This window comes from Corylus avellana, chromosome 10 (genome assembly GCF_965113065.1).
Source record: "Corylus avellana chromosome 10, dhCorAvel1.hap1.2, whole genome shotgun sequence".
NCBI classification, from domain to species: Eukaryota; Viridiplantae; Streptophyta; class Magnoliopsida; order Fagales; family Betulaceae; genus Corylus; species Corylus avellana.
Window position 1 is genome coordinate 19386491 of NC_142499.1, and position 23869 is coordinate 19410359.

Here is a 23869-nt window from a genome sequence, read left to right on the forward strand (position 1 = left end):
CTTACCCTACATCTAGAGTCGTGCATCCTCCTAAGAAATTACCTTCTCAAACGTTTATCCCTACATATCATCACTGTGGAAAAGTGGGTCATGTAACATCCCCAGACCGTTAAGGCTGAGTTTGCCACTTCTCTTCTTTTACAATAAACATTTTTGCAAAGATGTATAAGGTCTATCAAAGTACTTGATTTTAAAAGGTACGATAAATGTATAAAACATTCTTCCAAAGATTTTATTACAAGCAAAATTAGAAAACATTAGATTTTAGTTGCGGAATATCATATCATTACAATAACTTATATGAAAAGACTTTGAAAATTAATAATTATTCCCACCCCATTCCGGCCTCCTATTCTAGCGTCCTTTCTACCTAAAAACAAGAATAAAACTGAATGAGCCCAAAGGGGGCCCAGCAAGTAACATCCACAACCATAAATAGTTTTACTCCTTGTTCTCAGTTTTAAAAATCGTTTTCACAAATAAATATACTTCTAGCCATAATAATACATGTATGTACGGTTGCATCTCCCGTAGCATATACATACTATTACATCCAGTAATAGATCATCGTCGAAAATCATCTTAATAAATCATCATCATAATGTATCATTATAAATCATCATTGTAAATCGTCATAATATATCATCATTGAAATTATATTATCATTTTCTCATATTATGGCCCATTTACACTATTACCCCTGTGTACAAGGGTTGCTGGTCTTGTGACCATGGCACTGAACTGAGGCCTCAGCCATGCCCGACCGTCAATTAACTCTTTCTTGGTGCACTCAACGGTCTAGTTGATGGAATACCACCTTTGGGCATAGCCTCCTTCAATGGTTTCGCCTCCATCCAAGTATCGGTACCGAACTCTTCTCATCTTTACTTATCTTGGGGCCAAAAATACTCTCCTCCATTCATGTGCCCTCATTTCATAACATTTATCTCATCTCTTGTACTTTTCTTTGTACTTCTTTTGATGCATCTTAGGGCAACATGTAGGAGGGTTTATCATCATTTTTCTTTCTTATAATCATCATCATTTCTCAACTTTCTTTTCTCAAAATGGAAACCTTTTCAAATATAAACTTGTTGTACTTAGAAAGCGTCTAAAGAAATAGAAACTTTCTACATAATTCATTTAGAAAATCCTTCATGCATGCAACATAACTTCATAATACGTAAATAAAATAATCATTTACAATTTGATACAAGAATAAATAAATAGCATGACATGAAGTAACTTTAGAAGGGGTAGTGAATTTACTTACCTTTAGATTGAAGCTAAAAGTGATCTGAAGGAATCTAGTTTGCTCCAATTCTGACTAACACCACTACTATATCTTTTGAAACTAATTTCTAAAGTCTGCTATCTTTTGTGTTCTTTCTTTCTTGCAGCCCTTGGTCTCGCCCTTTCTCTCTCTGTTCTGAGTAAACACTCTTAGAAAGAAGAAAGACCGAGTAAAAAGCGGAAGAAGGAAGAATATGTGCAAGAGATTGGATAGGAGTAGTGAAATTGTGAAGGAGAAGAGCTCTATTTATAGGAGAAAATCAAATACTATTCTACCTTCAATTTACAATTATACCCTCATTTTACTATTCCACCTACCCACTTAGTATACCTACCATTGACTATTCTACCTTCAATTTAAAATTCTACATTTCTTATACCTACCATTTACTATCATTTTATTTCACCAATTACCATACTTTAATTACCACTCTCTGTAATACCATAAATTTTCTAAGAATTAAAATCCTTGGCTCCAATGTATATTAAAATAACATCATTATCAAAATAATCTATTTAAATAGCTTTGAAAATTCTGGGGCACTACAATCTTCCCTCCTTATTAGAATTTCGTCCTCGAAATTCAAACCTATAATATTATCGTTCAATCTTCAAATTGAGGGATTCAGATTTAAAATATTCCTTTCAATCCTTCATCAAAGCCTACTCTCTTTTATCATATTGAAATTCCATCTCCTTCTTCTAGGAGTAAATCTTATTCACAGTCTAAAGTCTCGATTTCTGCAATCATTCATCAGTTCACACTAAAATCTTACCTCAAAATCTTTTCCATTGTTTTTTTTTTTCCAACCTCAATAACAACAATCGAGTTATTCATCGATAGTCTACAGTCAAGGTTTAAACATCAAATTAATAAATCATATAATCAATAGTCCATACCTCCAAACAGCATAGCCCTCCTTTCAAGCCTGCAATAATTTTCTCGATCTAGTTTAATCAATCTTATCAAAAAGGTGTAAAAAAAAAAATCATCCCTGCCTATATTCTCTTTAGTATCTCAGTATTCCAAATCATTCATACGAAATTTTAATATGATGCTCTAATAATTATTAACTTTTCACGATCATAAACCTATAAAAGTAAATAGCACCAACATTCTACAATTTATATTTTCCAAAAACATCATTACATGAATATACCTCAGAAGTGACATCATAATTCGATTCATTCTAAATACACACTATTTGTATTTTCTCATCCCAACTTTTGTGTCGATGCTACAATATCAGCGAAAATCTTCCAGTACTACATTTTTACTTGATAAATCATAACTCAACAATAGAAACTCGTAATTATGATTTCAACTCAAACGAAATACACGATTACATCAAATGTAAGATTCTCATCCATTCTTGACTAATACATATTGTGCTTGCTGCGTTCTAGAGATGAAATTGATAAGCAAGCAAAGTAGGATATGGGTAAGTTTCCAAGCTGGATGTCCCAAAACACTCATGTTATAATTTCTCTCCCTTGGGTCTTGCAAGGTCAAGAAGAGAAAAGAGAGAAAGATAGTCCTGTTACTTTCTAGAAATGAAGATTTGAAAAGCATTTCAGGACATGATGTGCATGTGACTCCTTCCTGAGACTTTCAAAATACCCACATCGGATGCTCTCTCTCTTCTGTCATATACGAAGACTTGAAGAAAAGAGAGATATTTAGCCTGAGAAGCATGATCAAGGATAATCTTGCTTCCTCAGGACATGATCAACGATAATCTTGCTTCAATGGTTTACTACTGAGAGTATAAGGTGTTGGGTTTGTGAATCAAGTCGTGATGCTGCATTTTCTTTTTTCTTTTTTTTTCTCTTGAGGATACGCTCAACTAGAAAAAAAAAAGTCGAGCTTTCATTGTATGGAAGGCTATTAGCAAAAGATTTCAGGCGAAGGGGTATGATCAGAAGGCATGTGTTGCAATGGAGAAAGAGGTGGAAATTTATAGGAAAGATTTCTGGTAATGAACGAGCGTGTGTGGTGCGCGTTGGCATGACAATTGCCCACGCATGGAATCCAAAGTCGTTGAGTGAATAGTAAGTTTGAAAAAATGAGCTCAGTCGAATTTATGACAGGAGACCAGATCCTACTTCAACGAGATCTTTTGACAAAAAAATCCTTCGCGGCCCGAGGTCGCCTAACGCTTTGTTGTTTACTGTTTATTTCACTTGAAGTGAAAAATTTCTTTAAAGCTACTCGTCTGCTGCTTCCAGAAACTTCAAAAAATCTCTTCAGTTTCTGACTCTCAGTCTCTTCTCAATACTTCATCTCTCCCAAATCCTTCGTATTCTCAACCATTTTTCCTTACTCTCCTAAATATGGGAGCATCATCATCATCTGTTAACAACATCGATTTGAATGTTGCTCTTGCAGCACAACCTATTGTTATTCCTATTATGCAACCGGATGTGCCTGCTGTTCCCCCTGAAGTGCCTGCTATACCTCCTGTTGTACCTGTTGCACACCCTAATGAACTTGCTACATATCCTGACGTATGGCAGCCAACTTTTGTCTTTGACAATCGTCCTATCACTATTCACGATTCTGTCATGCTCCATGATTCTACTGCTGTAGTAGTGGCCAAAGGTTTCGTAATTCCACGGGATCAAACGTTCTTAGCTGATAGGTTGGATACTGATGCTATTAATAATTCATTGGCATTCAGTATCCAAGGTGCTGCTTCAGTTTCTGACATGGCACAACGTTTGAGTGCCAGAAATGTTGAGCTGAAAGTCTCAAGAAACCAAATTGGGGTCTTACAGCGACTGCTCAAATACTACAAACGAAAACACGTGGATTTGAAGCAGGAGAATACTCAGCTGAAAAAGATGATGTTATCCTATGCAGAATACTTGGGACCAAAGGTGCTAGAAATGGAGAAGAATACCGAACGTCTCCAGCGACAGCACGAAAAACTTCGAGTCGATGTTCAGGGGTGTTGCAAGTCTCTCCGCACACGCTCTAGTCAGGTACCTCATTAGAAATAAATATTCTCTTCAATTATATAAATATATACGATTCTGCTCATACTAGGTTTTCTCTGTGCAGAAATAATCTTCCTGGAGCAGCTCTGAGGAATCATTACCACATGTCTCTTTATGCAACAAATTCCTTTTTTTTTTTCTTTTTTTTTTTATGGACACTGGTATGTAATATTATAAGAAGCTTGTTCTCCAAACATTTCTATTCGTAATCATTCAGTGCTCATTCAATATTCATTATGAAATCATTCTGTCATTGTAATAACTTCCTTTAAACAAACAATCTGTTTAAAAAGTAAATCACTCAATAAAACATCTAAGTATGCACCATCACATGTTATCAACCTCTAAAATACCTTAATATCATTGAACATATATCTTATAAGAGAAAATTTAGATCATGTCACTATATTATATCACTATATTATATTGTCTTTCAACTCTTACCTTTATACTTTAAATTACCTCAAGGATAATAATCCATTACTTTGGCTGTTGTTCTTTTCTTCATTTTGTCTTATGCACCTAGATAGTCTATTAATTTCTCTTGTTGCTTTTATGGATTTAATTCCTTATGTCTTGGAATGTTCTTAATATGCATGAGATGAAAATTTGTGCCAATGGACTTGTTTTTGTGGTTACCTAAAGAATGAGCTTATGTGGTATATTTTGCCTATGCTTTATCCCTTGTGCACATTTAAGCTTTAAATTGAGGTTTTGTTTCACTTTATTTGTGAGATCTGTTTGGTAACCATATGAGGTTTTTGACTAGTCATATTTTTCAAATTTGCTAATTGAACCTAGGGCTTATAAATTCATGCTTTCTCTTTTGTGATCAGCACCACAAGTTTAAGGACACTTTCTCATAGAGAAAAATAAAAAATAAAAATTAGTGAAACAAATAAAATCAAAAGATTATATTCCAAAAGGAATTTATTTCACTGTGTCAAACTTGTGCAAATTGTTTTACAAAGAGAAATGTATAGGATGAGAGTGACTAGGCTCTAGTATGATAAGGTTTGACTTTTGATTTGATATACTTGTCAAAACCTCATGGTGGTGAAACTTTCTCCTCATTTTGTAAGTTGACCATTTTTCTCTTTGAATGGCTTACACACACACCACACAAGCATGGGTTGAATGAAACATTTTTCTTTTCTTGGGTTAAGCAATATGAGTTTCTTGCCATTTCTAGTCTCATATATATTTTGCATATTTGGAGCATGTTTGGAATTTTCATTGTGCGATACATGAATCGTTGATGTGTGTATCATGTGTGTTCATTGGACTTTTGAGGAGGAGAAGTCTTGTTCATTTCAAGTTTCTTGTTGTTATTAAGTCATGCATTGAGGGGGAGTTTTGTTTTGTTTATACTTCTTGTATTTTTTTTTAAGTTTTGATCATGAGTATTTTTGTGTTGATGATACTCTTATTCCTGTTCTCCATATGTTTGATATGTTTTGTGAAGTGTTTCAAGAATCCTTTTGTCAATTTGTGACAAAAAGGTGAAGAAAATTGGATTGACAACAACCGTTTATCATGGATATCCCACATTTTGGTTGTCTTTGGATTCTGCTAGGTTTTGTCACCGAATTGCTAAAGGGGGAGTTTGTTAGTATTTTTGTTGGCTCAATTCGGTTCCAAAATGCAGAGGCTACTATTTACGGGCTCAAACACTGATATAAAATGCTCAGAATCGAATCTATAGAATTCATAATGTTGATTCATGTGTCATGATTGTCCATGCAAAGTTTCAGCTCAATCGAACCACAAACACCCATCGATTGAACCTGTTGATCAAGAACTAACGGAATTTCCAAATTGCTAATGATTGCTGATTTTCACCCTCCGTAGTCCATGTCCGGACAACAGTTTTAGAAGCTCTATTTCTTCTCCGCAAGGACCTGTCCGGACACCCCGTACTTATTATGCCCAAAAACATTTTTTTTGTGGGCCCAGGTGGTTTGATGTACTGATATATATACATCATTGTAGAAGAGAGATGCATGAATTTTTAGAACCCTAGAATTCGTGTGAGGCTGTGCTTGAGTGATTATTTTATTGTGAGCCAAATTGATTCCCTTTAGAGGATTTTTGTTAGTTTTGAGAACAAAATCAAGTTGTAGCAATTCTCATAATTATACAACCAACATACATAAACTGAAAATCTATAAATTAAGATACAATCAAACCATTGTGCTTGAATAGGGTTACATCAATACCCCACAAAGGGTTTTAGCCGCTCATGACTCTACTAAGCTCCAATAACTATTTGCTGAATTTTTACTCTAGGTAGCAGTGATGTCTTTCTTTAATGTTTATAGGCCTATTTATAGGGATTCGGAAAAACCTAGAAGCCCTAAAAACCCTATGAAAATTGTAGGTCAGTCTCTCATTCCAAGTGGGAGACTAAAAACCCAATCCAAGGTGGAAAAGGATTGCTGCCGCATTTTGGAAAGCCGAGTGCGCTCGATCTCACGGTATGTGTGCTCGAGTGCACCTACACTCGAGCCTAAGCTGGAATATGCTCGAGTGCATCAGTGTGCTGCGCTAGATCCCAGGTCTCCAGAATGCTCCCAAAATGTCCTTTTAAGCCCAATTTCCACTGGAATTCTTTCATCTGTCATATAAGACCCTGAAACACAAAAACAAAACAAAATTAAACAAATAACAACGCTAAGGAATTAACATATGCAAGTTAAAAGGCTTGAATGTGCAACATTCATCGCTCATCAATGTTGTTGTTCTTCACATTTTGGGCTATGTCAAGGGTACCATGTTTCATGGTCTTCACTTCTCTTCTCATTAATCTCTTGAGTTCTAGGCCTACTCTTATGCTAATTGGGCTAGTGATCTCACTGATCGTCGTTCCACCACTGGATATTGTTTCTTACTTGAAACTTTTTTAATTCATGGTGCAGTATGAAACAATCTGTTGTTGCTCGATCTAGTACTGAAGCTGAGTATCGTGCTCTTGCTAACACTACATCTGGACTTCTTTGGTTACGATGGCTTTTTTTCGACATGGGTGTTCCTCATTCCACTAGTTCTCATGTTCATTGTGACAATCAAAGTGCCATATAGATTGCTCATAATTATGTTTTCCATGAGCGCACAAAACATTTCAAGATTGATTGTCATTTCATCCAGCATCATCTTCAGCATGGTATTTTACATCTTCATTATGTCACCTCTGTAGATCAATTGGCTGATATTTTTCCCAAATCTCAGCCACCGGGACAACTCAATGATCTTATCTTCAAACTCAAGTTGGCTTCGCCCCCTATAGTTTGAGGGGGATGTTAGAATATTATATTTCCATAATATTTATGTGACAAAATATTTTCATAATATTCTCAATATATTACGGAAATATTCTCCATATATATTATTGCAATATTTGATACCGTATTCATTATTGTAAACATGTTGATTTTATGTGACTTTGTAATTATTGTATTTCCTTTCTTTTAGGGCCTTATTCAACTATAAATAGGTCATTTTATTGTACAATTAAACATACATCAAAAATACAAATTTCTTCTTTACAATTATCTTTCTGTTGTCTATTTTAACAAAAAGGTTGAGGAAACTCACTTCTAGTTGAGGAGAAAATGATGAAGAAAAATGGTTATGACACGCTTGGCCAGGTCACATCCAGGACAAGATCTGCTTCCTGCTCCAAAGGGAAGGAAAGTCCCTCTAACTTTTATATTCTATTACAAGAGAACTAACAATTCAATTAATAATTTCGAGAAATATCTCAAAAGAATTTTTTAAAAAAAAAAAAAATCATAATATGTACCAAATAATTAGAAAAAAAAAAAAATGTTTTACATATCTATCTAAGTATATATACCACTTACATCCCATCTTGATGGATTAAAAATCTTGTGGGCTTTCATAAGTTTCAGGATCCATACGAATAATTCCAAGCCAGACAAAAACTTTCCATGCTTTTGGTATTGTGTAGCCTAAAAAAAATAACTTTCACCTAATGAGCCATGTTATAAACAAGACGAAAATAAATAGTGAAGAAATACTTGTCATATTTGATTATCATTGATGCTAATATCGACTTTTGCCTCCTTGAATACCCCTATGAGACTTATTGTACGTAACATCTCATCAACTACCTATATCATGATAGGTAGTTGATGATATAGGTAGTTGATGAGATACATTAGCACCAATAATATATTGACAGGTGACAATCTAATCTAAACTATAAATTTATAAAATTATATGACAGGTGAAAAACCAGCCTCAGGGTCTCATATTTCGGCTTTCTGGGAAGGACATGCAAGCAAAGGCGGCAAATTTCAGTAAGGATGTGAACAGAGATTTTGAAACCAACAACTGGGACGGCGAGAAAGGTTTTCGTGAGGCCAAGTGTCAGGAGTTCGGACCAAAAGGAGACTAGCGTTCGTTGAATGCGTGTGAGAGGGATGGAGCAGAGCACGACCATATGACAGAATCTATTTGTTAGGTTTTAGGTTGGCCTAATTCAATGACTTGTCTTGTAATATTATTGTTGTTGATATCTTTCTTTGAGTGTTTAAAACTTTGGGTAATCGATTTTAGGTTCTCAAAGACTAGCTAAAGAAGTCTCTGTTTTCCCGTCAAAAGCCCTGTTAAAACGATACATGTAACGGGGAGTTACTGATTTCCCGTCAGGAGTGTCATTAGGACGAGACATGTAACGGTAGTTACTGTTTTCTCATCAGAAGTTGCATCAAGATGGAACATATAACGGAAGTTACTGTTTTCTCGTCAGGAGCTACGTCAGAACGAGGATGTGACATGAGTGAAGCTGAAGCTACTGTTTTATCGTTAGGAACCCTGTCAGAACGGGACATGTAACAAGACCATAGACGAAGCTACTGTTTTCTCGTCAGAGGCTACGTTAAGACGAGACAAGTAGTGGAAAGGAGACATTTGTTCTTCATGTCAGGACGAGATTGCTTTCTCGTTAAGACGTGGATTGTTTCAGATCTACAAATCTGGCTTTCACGTCATAATGAGAAAATGTCCCTAAAAAAAAATTGAAGACAAAATGATTGCACTGGGGTTATTCCACTATACATACAATATTAGGGGACACATCCCTAAACCTCAGTTTCATATATAATTATTTCAATTTTCTAAGGCATCATTGTCGGAATGCCGGCCCACAGAGAATATCCCACCACCTTACCTGGTGCCTGCTGGAGTCTTTAATTCAAGTGGTTGCTGGATCTGGGCCTGAAACTTGTGGCCCAGTTATAGACAACAGGCAGCTGAATCGGAGTTGTTCGCATTGACTCATTAATAGGAATCAAAGTGTTTGAATGATTTTTGATTCCGCACATTTCATTGATTTATACAGAGTATTTTATACATGGTGTTTGGTGTTTGTAAAATGAAAAGAAAATACAATTTGATTTTGGTGAATATATATTTTTCTTCTTGAAAATGCTAGGTCTTCTCCTCCTGATATTTCACACATTTCATCATCTCAATGTAATTAACTACGGGTATTTGACTTTTTTTGGTTTGATATCGATCATGGATGGTTAGATTTTTTTTTTTTTTTTTCCTCGGTTCCACGGTTAGGATTAGTATGAATTAATAGCTATCATTAATATTATTAGCCTTTCAGGGTTTTATATTATTCTACATCGAAGAACTTAATTTGGTAAGTCGTACTCCTGCCCATTGTACTATTCTCATTTAGCATGAATTAATATGTTACAATTAGCATATATATATATATATATATATATATATATATATATATATATAAAGGACATTCCCCATAAAAACTCAGTTACCTAAAGGTTAGGCGTATCTGCCAACCTAAAACCGCTAACTGCATCTGCCTAGTTAGACAGTTAGCGGTTTTTGCCAACTGCATACTAAAGCAATTACGTGATTAGCGATTAATAACCACCCGCTTGTACCAGCTTACCCATAACATTCACAACCGAACCTTATATATATATATAACAATTATTGGTCAAAATGTTGGTTTTGCAAAGCTACATTAATTAGTATTGTGCATGTGATAGTAGTTGGATAACAATATATTTTCTAGCACTATTACTCTTTCATAATTTATATTGTTTCATTTTTGTGATAAATAAAATGAAGATTTTAAAAGCCTTTAATTGTACATTAAACTTTAAAAGTTAATTTTTGCTTGTAGGTTTGTAGCTTTATACACATACATTTTGTTACAGGTCCATAACCCTGTAAATATATATTAGAATTATTATTAAATAAGATAATGATGTATTACTATTCTTATTAGGAAAATAAAGAGACTTGCTCATAAAGCAATATCTTTAGTAAGAAATATGGGATTTGTCTCCCATTAGAATTATATTTTATATTTATGTGTATTTCTAGTTTTGTCATGTATAGTAATCTATATAAACGTAAGAGTGATCAACAAAATATATGAGAAGTTTAATATTCAACTCTATTAGTTGTTTTGTGAGGTTTAAGGTTCCTCGAATTACCCTAAAATTTGAAGGCCCAGGATTCTTCGAATTATCCTACTAAACCCTATCAAAATCTATTGCTCTCGTTGATTATTCATCTATTATTATGAAGGCTTGTAACAACTTGGTATTAGGGCTACGTAACGACGACAAACCAAATCAAAATTCAAGAAAGCATAAAATCAAATAACATAAAGATTTTGGTACAGAGTGGAAACATTTTTAGAACTTTTCAAAAGTAAAACTATTTTGGGGGCCAACCAACCCTAAAGGCATTCACTATAGAATACTTGTGTTACATGTTGTTATACTTACAAAACCTTTGCAAGTTGTTATACTTTCAAAATCTTTGCAACTCCGAAGAATCAATCTTGTAACATTGGCAAACAACCTACAACCTAATCACCTCTCACCGCAATGGCTCCAAAAGTTTTTGCCTTCTTCTACACGAATCACCTTCACAAATGAAGCTCCTTTGCTTAAAACCATAACTCTATTGGTTGGAGGCTTTTCTGATGTTTGATTTGGCAAAGATGAAACTATGAGAAGTTTATGATCTGTTTAGGCTTAAGAAATACAGTAGTTAAACTTCTTTCACAACAAATACTTGTTAAGCTAGAAGTCATGGTATATGAGACTTATACAAGAGCGAGAGGAAGCAAGACTTTTTAAGCTGAGTCGGCTAGGGTTTCATAATTTTCTCACTTAGCACTTTAACGTCTGTGATATCTATTAGGTATTTTATTTCAAATACCTTAATCATATACAATATATATATACACAAAGTAATTTAAAAATTGAAATGAAAGAATTAGTAGCACTTGGACATACCAAATATACGAAATGAGCCCATTTGGGTTTATAATTTCAAAAGGTACAATTTAAAAATATTGATTTTAAAACATGGGATTTTTAAAAATGCAAATAAGTGTTGGATAATATCACAGTTTACCCTTTAAAATTGCAATATATATATATAAGTCGGACAAAATGATTGGCATTGGAATTATCCCACTATACATACAATATATATTAAGGGGACACATCCCTAAACCTCGGTTTCATATGACTTCTATATTAATCCAGTGCTAATCAACATATTCATCTGTAATTTTCACTGTCAACTGTCAACAGATCACAAAACCTTTAACAATTATATTTTATAAACTATCTCATGATTTGTGAGAAGTCCAATTTAGAAGTCAGTGAAAATTAGAATAAGCTATGAGACCCATTTAATTAATTAAAGTGCATGTTGTTCTCTTGCATGCTTAGTGAGCCAGAAGCTTCTTAACCTATAATATTAATGGCAAGGAAAAGATGCAAATTTGTTATCTTAATTAATAAAACTATAGAGGAAGAAAGTGGACTATAAAGAACAAGTGTGGTCCAAGAATGCAGCCTCCAATAGCTTGAAATTTTTGGTCCAACCAAAACTAAAAATCACATCTATAATGCTAGCTGTTTGTTTGGTCATCTTATTATGCATTGGTGTGAATTGTTAATTTAACGCAGCGTACAGGAATAAAAAAGCCATAAAATTAAGGATGTCAAAAGGAAGACCTTTAGAGGATGCCATAGTATAAATAACATTATATTAGATGCACTCGTATTTAACTTAATCTTTGGTAAATGGATCTTCTATATGATCCCAATCTCTTAAATTTTGTTTGAAATTTAGATAAAGAATGAGAGAAAATAGTGTGTAGCCTGAAGTGTTTGGGTGGGCCAAGGCCGCCTAGTACGAACCTACCTGCTCAACATCCTGTGTTTTGCAACTCCTTCTTTCATTCTCTACTATACCTGAATGAAAGAATCTCGGTCCTTCCATCTCTCTCACCCATTGTCTAGGCTATGCTCTAGCTAGACGTACCAAATGGCACTTATTCGCGCAAAACTCAAAACCCAAATTTTAAAAAAAAAAATGAAAAGAAAAGAAAGAGACAAGAGCATGACATTGATAATTGGACTTCACTGAAATGGATATGGTCATTAATTTTGGTTGGGCCAAAATATGTAGAATCGACCAACTTATCTTACTGCCTTTAATGTCATTGGCCCACATGCCTCTTGAGCATGGCTGTCCCCATTCTCTTATTAAAACCAGCAAAAGCTCAACGGAAGCAAAGTGAATTTACATCAGCCAATGGGATGTGGGTTCTTTTTTCTTTTTTCTTTTTTCTTAAGCATGTCGGTTCGATTATATCTACCAACTGGACAAAATAAACATACGGTTGCCTCGTAAAATGATTGAAGTTTACCCTTTTTTTAAAAAAAAAAATTTTAAAAAGAAAAAAGAAAAGGTATTATAGCAAGATATATGGCGTCTCCAAACTCTCTTTGAAAATTTTGTATAGTGGATTATAAAGTAATAATTGTTCATTTGTAAAAATAAATCATAAATATAGTGGATTATATATCTCATAAATGAGGCTTACCTAATTTATATATATATATATATATATATATATATATATAATAGAACAATTTTAACTTTTCCATCCTAGACCATGTGGTCACTTGTAAGGTTTGAATGAACTTTAAATTATGAAAAATTAATCTCCTGAAGTATGAATCAATTGAACTATAATACAAAATATATAGAAAAATTTTAAAACATATATATTATAAAATATAATCTAAATCATAAAAAATCCACTTCATTTCATCTAATAATGTACACTTATCTTGCACGACTAATGTTAAGGACCATTTTTTTATCCTCTTAATTATTATTGGAATTTGAAATAATTCACTATTAAATTTTAATTTAATAATAATTTTAAAAAATATGTCAGTTTTAAACAATAAAAAAATATTCCCTAAGAACACTAGTAACAGATGCCCTATATGCCATTCCCTTCCCTATGCTTAAAAAAAATCTCAAAAAAAAAAACTACAAAAACACACCCACATCAAAAGCCATATATTTAACCTACACCAAAGGGTATCTACATACCCAATGCATTTTTTTTTTTTTTTTTTTTTGAACAAATGCGAAATCTTATTCAATAACTGAAAGATCCAAAGGATCATAAAACAGCAAGGGAAGCTTCCTTCCTTACAATGCTACCGATTTCAAATGGTAGGGAATCCGACCAAGTAATCTCAGTAACAAAATTGAGAGCCAACTTTGCTAACCCATGGGCAACACCGTTGGGCTCTCTCTTTACATGGATAAAACGTGAATTTCCCAACCCAGTTAACCCAGCCACAACTCCTTCAATTAAATGCCCATAAGAACTCAAACAAGGTTGATCTAAGTTAATAGTTGTGATAATCTACTTGGCATCCCCCTCAAAGGTGATATCTGTCAACCCAATGTCCTTAGCAAAAATTGTTGCGTGAAGTGCAGCTTGAACCTCAGCCAAAACCGGATCAAACTTACTATCAATGGGGATCCCACGGGCTGCCACAAAATTACCCATGGAATCCCTAGCAATGAAATCCAAACCCGTTTTGCCTCTTGTGTTCTCTAAGGCCGCATCCCAGGTGATTTTAAACTCCCTCAGAGGTGGAGGCTTCCATTGTATCTGCTGTGATTCTAGGTTCTGATTGACAGCTACTTCCACTGTTGCCACTCAGTCCGTATTTAGCACTGGAGGGCGTATCTTGGATTCATGTAGAAGTTTATTGTCTCTGCTTACCGTTGAGGCCTTGATTTGCACACAAAATTGGATAAGGAACACTCCAATAAACATTCGGAAGCTGGAGGAATTTGTGGAAAGCTATGATGTGCAAGAGACAGAAGGTAAATCTTTGTAAATTATTTGACACTTTTCAATTAACTAAATCTTCTTCTATTGTCAATTGTCATTATATTTTACATATTATTTGATTTGATGATTTCATTGATTTGTACTTGTAGGGGTGCGGTGCTATGCCAATGTGCTATCCTCCAACAAGGCTTCTTTGGCTCACAAACTATGCTGGAGGGACTTGGGTCATTTGAGACTTTATTTATTCTATCCAGATTTGAGATTTGGTTTTATCCAGACTTGTTCGTGCTTACTGCTTTGCTTCCATTTGGTTTGTAATGTGTATCCAGATTTGTGATTTGTCTTTTTAACTTTTTCATTTGTATTTGGATTAATAGATTTGAGCTATTTATGACTATGTATGTGAAATATATAATGTAGTATGTGATGTTTTGGGCCAAGCCTTATTCAAAAACATTGGCTGGCCCAAAAAACAGCATATCTTTTTTTATATTTTTTGGAACATTTTGGCCCTAAACCCTTAAAATAAGAACAAAAAACAGGCAAATCAAAGGTCCAAAACACTTAAAAATCCCATTTTTTTTAAAAAAAAAAACGGTTATAATTGTCGGTTATTGGATTGAATAACCGCTAACCACCTAGGCGGTTGCGGTTGCGGTTATTAAAAACTGATAACCACCCAAGTCGGTTGCGGTTAGCGATTATAGCCAATAAATAATGATTATAACCGTTTGAACACCCCGAATATAACCTATCTTCTTTCATAGGTTATGATAAACTATCACCTTCATATAAGTCCTTTTGTCTTTCTGTTTCCAATTATTTTGAACCTCGGTTTTATCACCAAGCCATTAAACATCAACATTAGAAGGATGCCATGGATAATGAAATTTCTGCTCTTGAGTAGAACAAGACTTGGGTTCTCACTGATCTGCCTCCACATAAGGTTTCCATTGGTTGCAAATGGGTTTTTAAGATCAAATATAAGGCAGATGGATCAATTGAAAGGTATAAAGCAAGGTTAGTTGCCACGGGTTACACACAATGTGAAGGATTGGATTATTCTGAAACATTTTCTCCAGTTGCAAAGCTTACTACTGTGAGGTGTTTATTGGCTCTTGCTGCTATTAATAATTGGTCCTTGCATCAGTTGGATGTTAATAATGCCTTCCTTCATGGGGAATTGAAGGAAGAGGTCTACATGAAGTTGCCTCCCGGATATGCTAACAAGGGGGAGTCTATGGTTTGTAGGCTCACAAAGTCTCTTCTTGGTTTAAAGCAGGCTTCTAGGCAATAGTTTGATAAATTTTCTATTACTTTGATCAATCATGGATTTTCTCAATCAAATGCAGACTACTCTCTCTTCACTAGAATGTAGGGTTCTGTTTTTATAGCCTTGTTAGTGTATGTAGATGACATCATTATAGCAAGTAATAATGATGATGCAGTTGCAGCTTTAACCAAGTACCTCTATGCTCAATTTAAGTTGAAAGATCTTGGAGATGAAAAAAATTTTCTAGGCTTGGAAATAACTCAAAGTGCAAAAGGAATTTCTTTGTGTCAAAGGAAATATGCCCTAGAAATTTTGGAGGATTCTGGTCTGTTAGCCTCCAAACCAGCAAAATTTCCCATGGAATCCAATCTTAAACTATCTAAAACAGAAGGTGAGCTTCTAGCAGATCCTACAAGCTATAGAAGATTGGTTGGCAGGCTGCTCTATCTCACTATTACCAGACCAGACATCTCCTACTCAAATCCTTGGTCAATTTATGGACTGCCCTAGACAGCCACACCTTGATGATGCAAACAGAGTTTTGAGATATATCAAGAGTGCTCCTGGCCAAGGTCTGTTTTATCCAGCATCTTCAAAACTTCATCTTAAGGGTTTTTGTGATTCTGATTGGGCAGGATGTCCTGATACTCGTAGGTCTGTGAGTGGTTATTGCATTTTCCTTAGAGATTCTTTAATCTCATGGAAATCAAAGAAACAGCACACTATCTCCAGATCCTCTGTAAAAGCTGAATATAGGGCTATGACTTCTTCTACTTGTGAGATTGTGTGCCTTCTAAGCTTGTTTACGGATCTTCATGTTTCACACTCTCAATCTGCCATTCTTTTTTGTGATAGTCAGGCTGCATTACACATTGCTGCAAACCCCGTCTACCATGAGAGGACAAAGCATGTATAAATTGATTGCCATCTCATTCGGGAGAAAATTTAGCAATGAGTCATTCGCACTTTGCTTGTTACTTCTCAACATCAAATTGCTGATTTGTTCACTAAGTCTCTTGGTTTAGGTCCATTTATGCATCTAATGTCCAAGATGAATGTCTCTAATATATTTCCTTCATCTTGAGGGGTATAAGCGAATGAAGATGAGCTGGAATCTGTTTTGTTAGTTGAAGAGCAGTTAGCATTGTAGTTAGAAGTTAGTTTATTTTCTGTTAATCTAGTTTGTACATAACAGTTTATTGTTATATTCATATGGCAGCTTGTATATGATATATATACTGCAAATGTACAAGAAACAATTCACAAAATGCAATATACAGAGAATTCCTTCTCTCCATTATCTCTCATTTCTCTGCTTTCTAAATTGGTATTGCTTTGTTGACACATACATTTATAATGTAAAAATAAACCTCATCCCATAATAGTATGCAAAAATGCTCTGATAACCCACCGTTCTATTCTATATCTAATAAACCTCGAAATTTTAATTTTGGTTCGCTGACAAATAGTTTTGAAGTTGCTTGTAATTTCTAACGCGTTGTGATGACGCATTGTATGCAACAAGTTAACATTAACTGTCACTTTCTTATATTCTCAGCATTATCATTATATTAACAATCCTTCTGATCATGATCATGACTAGCTTGTTACAAAATATAAGGAGTGTCCCACGTGATAAGTATTAATTAAAACCACATGTAACTTGCGTCGATCTAAACTTCAACATTCTATACAACTCCTCATTCAAAATGACTCATCATTAATTATTCTATTAATAAACGTCGATAAATGGTGTCGTTTTCCGAATCGGGATCCCTTGCAAATCCCAATTACAGCAACCCCGATTCTCGTTTCCCACATGCCTTGGTTGGCATTAATAAATCCAGTCCTGTAATGACTGAGTACAACCATAAGATAACCTCAACTAATAAAAAATAAACCAATTTGGTTGCCAGATATATGTATATAATTTGTGATTTGGCACCGCACCACCATATATATATGTAGTTCATTTCATCGAATGCATATTGTGAGTGAGGAAGAGAGGAAATTGATGAAGATGGAGTTGAATTTTGTGTGTTTGATTGTTGCAGCTTTATTGGGTGGGTGGGTTTTTGTATTTTGGTTTCTCAAGAGAGTGAACGAGTGGTATTATGTTGGCAGGGTGGGAGAAATGGCATACCCTCTCCCACCGGGTGATATGGGATGGCCTTTTATTGGGAACATGTTGTCTCTCATGAAATGTCTAAGAGCTGGTGACCCTAACTCTTTCATCTATAACCTTGTCTCCAGGTCTCTCTCTCTCTCTCATCCCACTCTATATATATATAGTAGTAGACAAAATTGCATGAACGCATGCTTAATTGCCTCCTTGCGATTTCTTTGGTTCAATTTTCTTTCTTTATCAACACATATAAAAGCAGTCATTATTATTGCATAATATTCCAATTTTATTTTATTTTTTTCGTTTAGATAACTAAGCTTGCACCCATATTTGAGGACTTAAGATTATAAGTTTTGCTGATATTAATAATTGTTAGATATGCATTTAAGATAGAGACTAGGAAACCGAGCTAAATATTAAATGTACGTTCAAGTCTAACTTTTATAACTTTGTTTCGAATACTAGTAGAGTTTAAGCCAAGCTTATGTTATAGGTTGGACTCGTTTAATAAATGATCTTAACATTTTATTCAAGTTTGATTCATTTAATAAATAAATTGAACCAAGAATAAAATTTAGATAAGTATGAGTTTGAACTCTTCATGAGCAGTTCGGTTACTTTACAACCCTGCAAGGGAGGAACAATATTATATTATTTTTTATTATTATTATTATTATTTTGCATAAGTTCTTTGAAAATGTGAAATAGATCATTCCCTTTGTTTTCCGTCCGAAATTGTGACATTCGTTAATATCATGTTTGGATTTTTGACACATGATAGTAAAATAATAAATTTTGAATTATTTAATTAAAAAAATGAAGGGATGGCTAGCGGTAGGATTGCCCCCTACCACCCCCAACCTGAATGAGGTGGTAGCCAGCCACCCCATGGGGGTTTGGGTGTGGCCAGCTGCCACACCATAGCTGTTGGGGGTGGCTTCCCCACTACTGGCGGCCCCTTCATTTTTTATTTTTCATTTTTCATTTTTTATTTTTCATTTTTTTTAGAGATTTGATTTTTTAATTAAATTTAATAAAAAAATTATTATTTTAATGTGATGTAACAAAAATGTTAATGTAGCACTAACATATGGCACAATTTTGGACGGAAAACCAACGAAAGAATTGATTTCACATTTTCAAAGAATTTATGCAATTAATATTAATTGGGAAAAAAAAATTTGAGGTGTGATCTGTTTTATTTAGAGATTTATCTAAAATTTTCCCTAAATTTAACTAAGAAAAAAAAAAAAAAAAACTTTTTATAATTTTTCCAAGCCAATTTATTCGATCACTTCCATTCAAACAAAATTATATTGTCAGATTACGTATTAATCAAGTGATATCTTATTTCCTCGCTAAAATTTACTAGTATTCATATAAAAGAATCACAAAATGACAAATGTTTTGTTGGCGACACAGATATAGGAACAGTGCAGGCATCTACAAAATGCACCTGTTAGGGAGCCCAACTGTCGTCGTTTACACGCCTGAATTATGTCGGCGTGTCTTGACAAATGAGGAGCATTTCAAACATGGTTATCCTAAATCCACAGATCTTTTAACAGGGAGAAAAGGCTTACAAAATACTTCAAACGCAGAACACAGGCGTTTGCGCCGCATAATCGCGAATCCCATCAACGGACACCAGGCACTAGCAATATATGTCGAACATATAGAGGACGTTGTGATTAATTCCTTGGATGAATGGGCTAGCATGAACAAGCCATTCGAGCTCTTAACAGAAATGAAGAGGGCTATCGTCAAGGCCATGACGCGCATTTTCATAGGTTCTATTAGTGATTCTACTTTCTCGACAACACAGAATCTGTTTAATGACTATTTTGAGGGACTAGTTTCCATGGCCATTGATATCCCGGGATTTGCTTTCCATAAAGCATTCAAGGTAAAATTTCTTTGTTATATGAATCATTTACTTAAAACAATGTATTTTGAAATTCACTACATCATTTCACGATTCAAGGCATCCCTATTTTTCTCAAATGGTATCCTATGAACCAAATTAGATTCATACTGTTGATCATTTCGCGATTCATACTGTTGATTCATGATGATTTGCACCCCCTTTTATATATATATATAAGGTGAAGGTGGTATGAACCACTTTTGTCGAGAGCTGTACATATATAGAAGTATATACATTTCTCAAATGGTATCCTATGAACCAAATTAGACTCTCCTTTTTTTTCTCAGCTATGAATCAAGTTAGATTGATACTGGCTTAATTAAATGGATATCAGGCTAAAAAAGAGTTGGTGAAAGTCCTTCAATCTGTCTTGGACGAAAAGAGGATGACGGCTAAAAGTAATGATGAACACAAGGGAAAGAAAGATATGATGGATTTGCTAATGGAGGTTGAGGATGAGGATGGTCAAAAATTGGAAGATGAGGATATCGTAGCTTTACTGGTCAGCTTCTTTGCAGCTGGTTTTGGGAGCACGACAACTAATACACTACGGGCAATAGTACACCTATCAGAACATCCTGAAGCCCTAAAAAAAGCCAAGGTATGGAGCTTTGAAGAGGCTTTAATTAGTTGGTTTAAACCTCAAAAGTCAACAGAGCTTCTTATAATTTGATATAATCCATTTTCCAGGAAGAACAAGAGGATATCACGAAGAGAAGACCATCTACCCAGAAAGGATTGAACTTTAAGGATATTAAACAAATGCAATATCTTGCCAAGGTATGGAGTTTTGACTTTTTCATTCCTTTTGTCTATAATCCATAGATTTGTAATTTAGATTAGAATGTCACCCGTCAATATATTATTGGTGCTGATGTATCTAAGTGGCCACGTAACATTAACTTTTTGGGCTTGGTGTGTGTACTGCCTCTAGATGACCAAACCTGAGAAGTGTGTGACATTAATGACTTATTTTTTCTTTTTTTAATAGAGAAGTAAGCCATAGGAATCTATTCTATAAAATTCAAACTACAAGAGCTAATTCTTTGTTCTTTTTTAATAGAGATGCAAACCACATGCATAGATTGATTTTGCAAAAAAAAAACAAAACAAAAAAAATTCTAAAATAAAGGAGACCATCTACAATTGTGTTTCTAATGCTCATGCTTAATTAGAAGCTTAGCAAAACCCTCAATACATGTACCAAGCTGCAAACTCCTATATGAAAAAACTTAATTGACTGCAATTAACACCTATTCGGATTGTATAGGTGCTTTACAAAATATTGTGCGAAAATAGATCTGACCTAACACAAAATAATCAACCAAATACAAACATGTAATGAACAATAAAGAACACAGGTATTTGGTTAAGAAGAGGAAACCATTTAGAGAATTCTCTGAATATAAAACCTCTTCAGAGCAGTTAAACCCAGGAAATCACTCCACTATAAAAGAAACACGAAATTACACAATGTCAACTTGCAAAACCTTTGGTCGTGACAATCCAGTGTACTAGACAAGTGACCCACTTGTACACTAGCATAGTAGTTCTTCTAGAACCTATGGGGATTTTTTTCTATATGAGTTCCTTCACCAGAACTCCGATTGGCTTCAAGTGTTGATCGTAGAAACAAGGATGAGATTTCTCACATTTACTCTAATAGAGATACAAACGCTCCAGTTCGATATCTCTATCACTCTCTCTTAGCTCATAGTATTCGCTCTCTAAATACATACATAACAATGTGCATAAAGATCGTTTAAAAAGAAATCCGCACAACAATAAAGCAGCTGTGTCCGGACACAGCTAGGATTACATAGGCGTAAACCCTCAATGTCCGGACAGCCAAGCCTAGTGTCCGGATAGGCCAAGTAGAATGGAATTTCTGTAAATGTTGTTCGTACACGGCTTCTGGCTATCCGGACAGGTCTTCGAAATAAACTTTCTGAAAATGCTATCTGGACACTGCTTCTGGCTGTCCGGACAAGATGCTCATTTTCATTTGATTACGTGCAAACCACCGAATGTGCCAAAACATAAACTAACACTTTCATTTTATGTTCATGATATAGGTAATTGATGAGATGTTGCGCATAACAAGTCTCACAGGGTTATTCCGAGAGGCAAAAATCGATATAAGCATCGATGGTAAGTAGACATGGCCAATATTTCTTGACTATTTATTTTCCACTAGTTTATATATAATATATGGCTCATCAGGCAAAACTTATTTATTTTCAATTTTTCAGGCTACACAATACCAAAAGGATGGAAAGTTTTTGTCTGGCTTGGAATTATTCATATGGATCCTGAAACTTATGAAAGCCCACAAGATTTTAATCCGTCAAGATGGGATGTAAGTGGTATTCTTAGATATGTAAAACATTTTTTTTTTCTAATTATTTGGTACGTACATATTATGCTTTCTTTCTTTCTTTTTTTATTTCTTTGAAATATTTCTCGAAATAATTGAATAATTACTTCTCTTGTAATAGAATATAAAAACCAAAGGAGGGGCTTTCCTTCCCTTTGGAGCAGGAAGCAGATCTTGTCCTGGAATGGACTTGTCCAAGCTTGTCATAACCATTTTCCTTCATTTATTTCTCCTTAACTACAAGTGAGTTTCCTCAACTTTTCAATATGGCCAACTTTCTCCTCTTGTTTTTCTCCAAGGGAATGAAACATCATCACGAACAACATATATATGCTCTATTAGACCTCCCTAGAAAGTTAGTTGACTAAGGAATTACTTCAATTTTGTTAACATAATCTACTAACAAAGTATCTTTTTTGTTTGTTTGTTTATTTTTATAAATATTTACTCCTTTCTATTCTTAAAATGGTTTCTATTACGAGTACTGCAGGCTCAAGCGGATTAATCCAGAATCTCCACTACATTACTCATTAATGGGATCAATGGTCGAAGACAACTACCTCGTTGAAATTATAAAGATCCCATAAACCATACTAATATGTACATGTGATGCTTTGTTTTGGGTCACGTTTTACTTGCTTTATTAATAAATAAATGCCTTGCACTATGCAATAGTACTGTGTATGAAAATATTGTTAACTTATCGTGTATATATATAATCAGATTAATTAGCCTTGTATTCCAAAGATGAGATGCCTTCAATCTTATTTACATCCCTTACATTTAAGCTTTTTGAAGTTCTTACTTGAATTGGGAATTTGATACAATATGATTTTATATGTATCAGCTTGCTGCAAATTTTTATTTTATCATTGAGAGGTGGTGACTTATTTTTCTTCAAATTTGAACAATTCGTTCAAATTGGACAAGCTAAATGAGGTCCATGCTATGAAGAATAGGAAGCAAGAAAATAACTTATATAAGGACTTGGAACAAGCCAAGTCTTTTGTGTCCTCCATAAGAGAGTGACAAGTAAGCATGGGACACCAAAGAGAAGATAGACGAAAACACCGGATCAGGTCCTATTTCTCTCTCATTCATCGTTAAAAACCCTTTTCTAGCTCCCTATTCTCTAAAAAAGAAACACCCAAACAACTTCAGCCAACCACTCTCTGGATGACCCACCAACATAAGCCAAAAGCCACCGTCGATGTAGGTCACAGGGCCACAATTAAGTTTCTGGCCCAGATTGGTACCCTAGCATCTACTTGAATTAAAGACTCCAGCAGGCACCAGGTAAGGTGGTGGGATATTCTCTGTGGGCCGGCCTTCCGACAATGATGCCTTAGAAAATTGAAAATAATTATATATGAAACTGAGGTTTTGGGATGTGTCCCCTAAATATTGTGCGTATAGTGGGATAATCTCAGTGCAATCATTTTGTCTGACTTTTATATTTTTTTTTTTTTCAAGTCACTGAGAAAAAAGTAATGCTATATATTTAGTAGACTTCCATATTACTGTCATATAATTATAATGATGTAACAATAAAATTCAACATTTTGATCAACAAAGGCTTGTAAAAATAAAAATCAATGGCTGATATTCATTGTCATATCATCATAATTGTATGACAATATAGCAGTAGTATTAAAGTTTACTAAATTATATTG

General features: G+C 34.5%; 1 protein-coding gene across 1 annotated transcript; it reads left to right on the forward strand.

Moving 5' to 3' along the window:
- The first annotated feature begins 17748 nt into the window (after positions 1 to 17748).
- Positions 17749 to 22783, forward strand: LOC132162428 ((1S)-1-hydroxy-luvungin A synthase CYP88A37). The gene is made up of 8 exons (XM_059572669.2): positions 17749 to 18020; positions 19315 to 19798; positions 20154 to 20420; positions 20510 to 20599; positions 21895 to 21970; positions 22072 to 22178; positions 22318 to 22439; positions 22687 to 22783. Exons 1-8 carry the CDS (start codon positions 17749 to 17751, stop codon positions 22781 to 22783), a joined length of 1515 nt encoding a protein of 504 aa, XP_059428652.2.
- The last annotated feature ends 1086 nt before the right edge of the window (positions 22784 to 23869 follow it).